This window comes from Enhydra lutris, unplaced genomic scaffold (assembly GCF_002288905.1).
Source record: "Enhydra lutris kenyoni isolate GAN:26980312 unplaced genomic scaffold, ASM228890v2 scaffoldscaffold50, whole genome shotgun sequence".
In the NCBI taxonomy this organism is placed as follows: Eukaryota; Metazoa; Chordata; class Mammalia; order Carnivora; family Mustelidae; genus Enhydra; species Enhydra lutris.
Genome location: NW_019154134.1, coordinates 6,460,450 through 6,469,599, shown reverse-complemented (window position 1 = coordinate 6,469,599; position 9,150 = coordinate 6,460,450). Strand labels below are relative to the sequence as shown.

At 36.1% G+C, this 9,150-nt stretch overlaps 1 protein-coding gene across 1 annotated transcript in view; it reads right to left on the bottom strand.

Moving 5' to 3' along the window:
- Positions 1-9,150, bottom strand: part of LOC111156866 (Ski2 like RNA helicase 2) — a 111,536-nt gene that overhangs the window by 49,235 nt on the left and 53,151 nt on the right. The window contains exons 17-18 of the mRNA XM_022517971.1: positions 8,040-8,212; positions 7,224-7,292 (exon numbers count right to left, since the gene is read on the bottom strand). Of these exons, the coding sequence (XP_022373679.1) occupies positions 7,224-7,292; positions 8,040-8,212 (242 nt within the window). The remainder of the gene's footprint in view (positions 1-7,223; positions 7,293-8,039; positions 8,213-9,150) is intronic.

The following is a 9,150-nucleotide window of genomic DNA, read 5'->3' as shown; positions in this document are numbered from 1 at the left end:
ATGAAACAAGATGGGATTGGGAGGGAGACAAACCATAAGTGACTCTTAATCTCACAAAACAAACTGAGGGTTGATGGGGGGAGGGGGTTTGGGAGAGGGGAGGTGGGGTTATGGACATTGGGGAGGGTATGTGCTATTGTGAGTGCTGTGAAGTGTGTAAACCTGGCGATTCACAGACCTGTACCCCTGGGGATAAAAATATATGTTTATAAAAAAAAATAAAATTAAAAAGATTAAAAAAAAAAAAGATCTGACTATGCAGTGTATAAGAGACACACTTTAATTGATAGAAATGAAGGGAGATAAGGCAATTGAAAAATAGTTGAGTCTTCAATACCTTACTTTAATGCATAGAATAGACAAAGATTTGCAAGAAAAGAAACAGAAGACTTGAACACCACCACAAACGAACCAGACCTAACATAGATCTATAGAATATCTTACCCAAAACAGAATATACATTCTCCTCAACTGCACAGAAAACATTCTGAGGGCAGACCATCATATGTCAGGCCATTAAACAAAAATTTCAAGAAATTTGAAAGGACTGAAATATGACAATTATTTCTCAAGAAAAAAGAAATGACATTAGAAATAAAAAACAGACAGAAATTTGGGCACAAATAGATGGGAATTAACACATGCCTCTAAACTGCCAGTGGATCAAAGAAAAAATCAAAAGAGAAATTAGAAAATACTTGGAAGTAAATGAAAATGAAGAAAACTACACCAAAACTTACGGGATGCAGTTAAAATATCTCCATGGAGGGGAATTTACAGGCATGAATGCCTGGATCAAAATGGAAAAAATATCTCAAATTAATAACCTGACCTCCTATCTTAAGACAATAAAAAAAACCCCAGAAAACTAGAACTAAAGCTAGTACATAGAAGGATTAACAAAAATGGAGCAGAAATCAATGATAATGAAAAGTAGAAAAAAAAAAAATCAGTGAAACCAAAAGCTGGTTCTTTGAGATCAACAAAATCGACAAACACTTAACTAGATGAAAGAGTCAAATTATAAGAATAAGAAGTGAAGGAGAGGACATTACTAAACCACCTTCTGGAAATAAAAAGGATTATAAAGTAATACCATGAACAATTATATACGAGTAAATTAGGTAACTTAGATGAAATAGACTAATTTCTAAGAAAGCAAATCACTGAAACTAACCCAAGAAGAAATAAACAATCTGAACAGACCCTATCAAACGGAGCTAATAATCATAAACTACACTCAAATAAAAGCCAAGGTTCAGGTGTTCTCACTGCCAAATTCTTCCAATTAAAAAAAATAAAATTATTACCATTTCTTCAAAAACTGGTCAAAAAACAGAAGAGAAGGGGAATACTTCCAAACTCATTATGAGGCCAGCATTAACCTGTTACAAAACCCAGACAAAGATATCACAAGAAATGTAGGTGCAAAAGTCTTCTGCAACATACTAGCAAAATGAATCCACCAAAAAAATCAAATGAATAATGCAGCACCAGGTGGGATTTACCCAGGAATTCAGTTAGTTTAGCACTTAAAAATCAATTAACCTAATATACCACATCAGAACAAATACAAAGCAGAATTAAAAACAATCACATGGGGGCGCCTGGGTGGCTCAGTGGGTTAAGGCCTCTGCCTTCAGCTAAGGTCATGATCCCAGTGTCCTGGGATCCAGCACCACATCAGGCTCTCTGCTCAGCAGGGAGCCTGCTTCTTCCTCTCTGTCTGCCTGCCTCTCTGCCTACTTGTGATGTCTGTCTGTCAAATAAATAAAGTTAAAAAAGAAAATCACATGATTATCTGAATAGGTACATAAAAAGCATCTGATAAAACAATCTTTCATTACAAAAACACTCAACAAACTACGAATAGAAAGAAACTTTCTCAACTTGGTAAAGGACACTTAACAAAAACCCAGAGCTAACATCATTCATAATGGATAAACACTGGATGTTTCCTCCCTAAATCTGGAAAAAAGACTAGGATACCTGCTCTCATCATCTCTATTAATATTGTACTTGAGGGTTTAGCCATAACAACTAGGCAAAAAAAAAAGAACTTAAATGCATCCACACTGAAAAGGGAGAAAAACATCTCTATTTGCAGATACAACATGGGTTTATATATAGAAAAAAAGTGAAAGTTTATACTTGAAAAACAGTAAGTTACCAATTAAGAATATATAATAAGGGGCACCTCTGTGGCTCAGTTGGTTAAGCAACTGAATCTTGATTTCAGCCCCGGTCATGATCTCAGGGTTGTTGTAATCTAGACCCATGCTGGGCTTCTTGCTTAGGTGGGAGAAGCTTGAGAATTCTCTCCCTCTACCCCTCATCCCAAGCTTGTTCTCTCTCACTTTCTCTCTCTAAAATAAATAAATCTTTTTTAAAAAAGTGTAAATATAAAGAAAACATGCTATGTTCATGAATGAAAAACTCAATTATGTTAAGCCAGCAGTATTCTCCACGTTCAGATTCAGTGCAAGCCCTCTCAGAATCCAGCTGACTTCTTCGGAAAAACTGACAAGCAAATAATCAAATTCATATGAAACTGTAAGGATCCCAGAATAGCCAAAACAATCTTGAAAAAGAAGAACAAAGTTGGAGAACTCATAAATCTATTTTTTTGAAACTTAACTAGAAAGATATGGTAAATGAAGACCATATGGTACTGGCATTGGAATAGACAGAGGTCAATGAAATGGAACTGAGAGTCTAGAAGTGAAGCCATTTGTCTATGATCGTCTGAGTTTTGACAAGGATGACATGATCATTTAATGAGGAAAAAACTTTCCAATAACCAGGGCTAGGACAAGAATGAAGGTAGACCCTTACCTTATACCACATACAGAAAACTGAAAATGGATCAGGAACCTAAATATAATAGGTGAAACTATAAAACTCTTAGAAGAAAACACAGAGGTAAATCTTCATGACCTTGATGTTGGCAGTAATTTTTATATATGACATCAAAACCATGAGTAACAAGAAAAAAAAAAAAGACTTAATTTGGATTACATCAAAATTAAAAACTTGCGCATCAAAAGGCACTATCAAGAAAGTGAAGATGGGGCGCTTGGGTGGCTCAGTGGGTTAAAGCCTCTGCCTTCGGCTCAGGTCATGGTCTCAGGGTCCTGGGATCGAGCCCCTCATCGGGCTCTCTGCTCGGCAGGGAGCCTGCTTCCTCCTCTCTCTCTGCCTGCCTCTCTGCCTACTTGTGATCTCTGTCAAATAAATAAATAAAATCTTTAAAAAAAAAAAAAAGTGAAGATAATCCACAAAATGGGAGACAAATATCTGGAAATCAAATATGATAAAGAACTCATATAACTTAGTAATAAAATGACAACTCAATTTGAATGTGGGTTGGTGAAAGAGCTGAAGACATTTCTCCAAAGAACATACAAACGGCCAATAAACACATAAAGAGATCCTTGGCAATATTAGTCATCAGGGAAATACAAATCAAGACCACAATGAGACAGCACTATATACAGAGTGTAATAAAAAAGTCAGACATTAAGTGTGATGAGAATGTGAAGAAATAAAAACCGTTATACATTGTTAATGGGAATGTGAAATGGTGCGGCCACTTTAGAAAACCTGGAAGTTCTTTAAATGGTCATACAGAATCCACAGGATCCAGCAATTTCACTCTCAAGAGAAATGAAAACATATGTCCACACAAAAACTCAGACATGGATGTTCATAGAGGTATTATTTGTAATAGCCCAGAGGTAGAAACAATTCAAATGTCTATCAACTCATGAATGGATAAACAGAATGTCGTGTATCTGTATAATGGAATGATATTCAGTCACAAAACAGAACAAAGTGCTGATATATACTACAACATGCTTAAACCCTGGAAACATTAGGCTAAGAAGACAGTTGCAGCAAACACTGTATCACGATTCAATTTTATGTAATTTTCAGAATCTACAGAGAGTAGATTAGTAGCTGCTCAGGACTGAGGGTGTGGGAGCATAGGGTGTAATGACAAAGGTTTCCTTTTCTTTTTGAAGGGATGAAGACATCCTAAAACTTTTGAGGGGATGAAGACATCCTAAAATTGATTGTGGTGATGGTGAATTTACTAAAAGTCACTGAGTAAACAGTATAGTACATAGATAATATCTCAATAAAACTGCTGAAAAAACAAACACATAACAAATGTAAAACCTGCAGTGAAAGAAACACATAGCACTTCAGCACATGACAAGTAAAATCATTCTGTCCTAGCAATATTCTCTTAGATATAGCTAAGTTAGTAAACTGGCAAAGGCTTTTCCACCATGGGTTATACAAGTATGAATGAGAAGTGCCTGGGTGGCTCAGTTGGTTAAGCAACTGCCTTCGGCTCAGGTCATGATCCTAGAGTCCAGGGATCAAGTCCCCCATCAGGGTCCCTGCTCAGCAGGGCATCTGCTTCTCCCGCTGACCTCTCTCCTCTCATGCTCTCTCTCTCTCTCTCATTCTCTCTCTCAAATAAATAAATAAAATCTTAAAAAAAAAAGTATGAATGGAACCACAACATTTAGCATTTATAGCCACTCTTTTCATTGTACATGAAAAACAACTTAACAGCTGTCAGAAGTTTAAATGAAGACTATTCTTTCAGGTTCTTCTCAAGGAAGATCATACCTTTGTTACTAATAATTGTTCCTCAAGAAAACAATGTGTGTCTTTGGAAGGGAGAAGAGGTAGGCAAGAATTTTATAGTCTTCCCATGGCTAAGGGTGGTAAAATAGGAAATATAAAAGCCTATAAGTCATATCTGAGTTCTTGTCCTGGCTCAAATGAATAAAATCCATTCAATCTTTGTCAAGGTTAAAATTCCAAGCTTTACTTCACTGTATATTTAAAATAAGGTGGGGGGAGGGGAGAAAGAGAGAGGCAAACTTTACCCAGTTTAATACTGTTGGCTCAATACAGCCAATTTTTCACATATCTAAGTTCGAAATCTTATCATCACTAAAGCTCCCCCCAACTTCCCATTCAAGAGTGTCCATTCTAGTTCTTCAGTATCCTCCACCTGAACCCTTATTCCTATTACCATCTTCCTTCTGACTCACCCAAAACAGTAAATTTCCTTAATAGACAAACTTGTATCTACTCTGCTATCTCTTTCAATATCCTTCAAACACTGTCAATACAGTAACTTCTGATCAGATCAATTCCTCCCCCCAAAATAAACAGATTAAAAAAGCACCAAACTAAACCCAAGTAAACCAATCAACCAACCAACTAATCTTCAAACACCTACCAGTGCTTTCAAATGTTTAGGTATCTAGACTGAATATACTCAAATCCTTTCATCATTTTCTGTGGGTAACTTCAATACTTCTAAAAGATTTCACTCTTTACCTGAAATGTTCTGGGCCTGCTGCATATCACTGCTCCTTCAGCAGTAAATAAATATCCACCAAATGAATGCTACTCATTCTCCAAGGTTCCTTTAAAAATTTCAAATTATTTTCCTAATTAGATGCCATCTCTAATAGCTCAGATACAATTTCTTCTTCCTCTTGAGTTCCAAATGCACTTTACTTATATCTTTACTAAAGTATTCATACTATTCTGCCTTCTATTTTCATTATCTGCTTTCTGCTATTCATCAAATGAGTAAGCACAGAGACTTTTTGTCTGTGGTCAATGAATCCTTACCTAATTGGGTACAAATGAGATAACAAGTGGGGCAATACTTAAAAGACAAAACTTATAATTACAAATGAAGATGGTAATGTATCAAAATGGTAATAACAAACTAAATATCCTTAAGAAGTTCTTCAGTGGGATTAATCACAGATCATTCACAAAAACACTGATCACAAACTTATGAACTTTTTTTTTTTTTTTTTTTTAAATTTATTTGTCAGGGACAGAGGGAGAGAGAGCGAGCACAGGCAGACAGAGAAGCAGGCAGACAGAGAAGCAGGCAGAGGCAGAGGGAGAAGCAGGCTCCCTACTGAGCAAGGAGCCTGATGTGGGACTCGATCCCAGGACGCTGGAATCATGACCTGAGCCGAAGGCAGCCGCTTAACCAACTGAGCCACCCAGGTGTCCCTGAACTTTTTTTTTTTAAAGATTTTATTTTTTTTATTTGAAAGAGAGGGAGAGAGAGAGCACAAGCAGGAGGAAAGGGGCAGAAGGAGAGAGGGAAGCAAGACTTCCCACTGAGCAGGGAGCCTGATACAGGGCTTGAACCCAGGATATTCTGAGATCATGACCTGAGCTGAAGGCAGACACTGAACCAAACGTACCACCCAGGCACCCCCAAACCTATGAACTTGTTTCCCCCAAGAAATGGCTTTATTATCTCTAAATTTATTTACATATTTCAGGAGTAACTTCCAATCCCAAAGCTTAATTTCTACTTTCTCTATACCCAGGTGGAACAAAGTTAATGACAACAAAATCATGAGATGGTCAGCTTTATGAGTATGCAGGCATCTTATGCAAACTCTTCTTCCTTTTTTTTTTTTTTTAAAGGATGCTCCACACCTGGTGTGGAGCCCAGTGTGGGGCCTCAACTCATGACCCCAAGATCAAGACCTGAGCTGAGATCAAGAATTGGACACAATTCAATCCAAGAATTGGACTGAGCCGCAGAGGTGCCCTGCAACCTATTCATTTTTAAAGATAAAGAAAAATATACATGGAGATACAAAATGCTGCCTGAGGTCACATATTGGGAGACAAAAATATAACAGGGTGGCTAACTTAATTTTAAGACAGTCACTCATCTAACAAAGTAATAAAATTTTCCTTAACTTTACATACTTTTTTTCAAAATATTTATATAAATAATGGCCAAAGCCAACTTTATTATTGTTCTCTCTTAAAGAGAATAAGTAAAACTGACTAGCTCCTCTAATACCTTTTCTTCAACTCTCTACTATATACCTAAATCAAAATCCTAATTTTCCGTATCAGAAGCTATTTTTTTCTAATATTCAATTTAAAGAATAAAATTATAAAAAGTATTGATGAATTCAGAGAAGACATGTGAACTGTCATGAAATTAAAATTTGTTGTTGTTTGTAAAATAACTGCACTTTGAAGACAAAATTTAAGATTATTCAAAAATCTAATTCCTATGGAAGAATTTATTATACCTTCTCTTAATGTAATGCTATTTCTACTTTGATCAATTTCATGAGTCTGAAAAAATTTTTTACTAGAAATTTATATATGATTCTACCTTAAGGGCAATGGTTTACCTTAACATTTGACTTCTTCGAGAAATTCACCACTACTCCCCAGCCAAAATCATCTCCTTCATTCTTTACCTAAAAAGAAAGGGAAGCAAGTAAATAAAAACATTCATGCTCAAAAAGCAGTTTTATAGACTTCCATGCCCACATTATAGGCTAATAAAACTTTGAGAGTTCTTAGTAACATATTTTTTGAAAGATCAGTTAAACTTAAGGAAAAAGATATAAACCCTAAAGAAAAAAATCATCACCAAATATCATAGGCCTCTAAAAGAGTAACAAGAGTATCTCAGCTGGCAAACAAATTTTTTTCTTTTTTCTTATAGATTTTATTTGTCAGAGAGAGAGCGAGCAAGCAAGCACAAGCAGGGAGAACAGCAGGAAGAGGCAGAAGAGGCTCCCTACTGAACAAGGAGCTCAACGTGGGACTCAATTCCAGGACCCTGGGATCATGATCCGAGCCAAAGGCAGACACTTAATCAACTGAGCCACCCAGGTGGCCCTGGCAAACAAATTTCTAAAATGATATGAGGTATTTATTCTGAGACTATATGAAATCTTTTATATTCTATTAGCTAATGAATTCATCCAGGACTTAAAACTGCACACAAAACTGCTTCTATTTTTTAATTTCATAACTGGAAATACTTCATATGCCCACGCCAAAAGTACCTCTTCGATTTATAACCCCCAAAATGAAAATCAGTGGAGATTAAGAGGCCTTCACAAATGATCTCACCCCTAATCAATTCCAAGTGAATAGTGCAAAACAATGTAATTAATACAGAACAACAATTAGAATCTTTACTCAAAATGACATACCTTTACCAAACGACCTGGCTGTAGAAATGGTAAGCAATATTTTGGTTTATGAATATATTCTTCAATTTCTTTACCCAGTTTGGCAAGCTGCTGTCTGATTTTATAATAGATGACGACACTTTCCTCATTTGGTATTACTATTTTATTATACTGTTCTTCTGAGTTCTTTACCTCTGTAAATAAAACACAAGTAAAATATTAAAAAAATACTTTATGTAAATTATACAAAGATACATCTGTTTTTCTTCTACCAATGTAGGAAACAAAGCTTGCATAAACTAGAAATTTTGTGGCAAGACTTCAGAGATAACTGCACGTCGTTCTGAGTATTTTCTTTCTACATGAAGGTTCTACATTAAAGTCCCCCAAGTCACTAACTGTGAATCCTCAAATTGAGTCTGAATTGAAGGTGATCCTATCTGGTGAGCTGTTACTCTCCCTATGGACGTGGGAGAGGGTAATTAACTAATAAAGAATTCTAGGCCTACATTGTTCAACACCTCATTGTCCAGTAAAACTCTCTGTATTGGCAGAAATGTGCTACATCAGGTTTTTCCAATATACTACCAGCAGACACCAGCCATATGTGGCTTTTTAAACCAAAATTAATGAAAATTAAATAAAATATTTAGTTCCTCAATAGCACTAGCACCATTTCAAATACTCAACTGTCAGTAACTCAACTGGTTACTGACTTCTGGACTTGAATAGCTCAGATACAGAACATTTCCACCACTGCAGAAAGTCCCATTAGACAGAACTATTTTGGACTTTTTAAGTAATAGTTGCTTTAAATTTCAGAAAGAATCTAGTTTGCTACTGTCATGAGACCTCCACCACCATCAGGGTCTAGGTCACTAACACTGAGAACAGGCAATTCAACCACAGTTCTTTCTCTACTCAGTCAGTAACCAAAACACAAACTCTTTTCCCCAATTTTTCTCTTAGCTCATCTAACCATCTATGATAGCATTTTCTGCTCAAATTCTTGCATCTAGTGCTGACCTCCCTTCCTCACTCATTTCATTATGCCTACATCCCACTGTGAACAAACACTATTTCAACTGGTGTAAAATACACAAAACATAAAACTCATCATCAACACATTCAA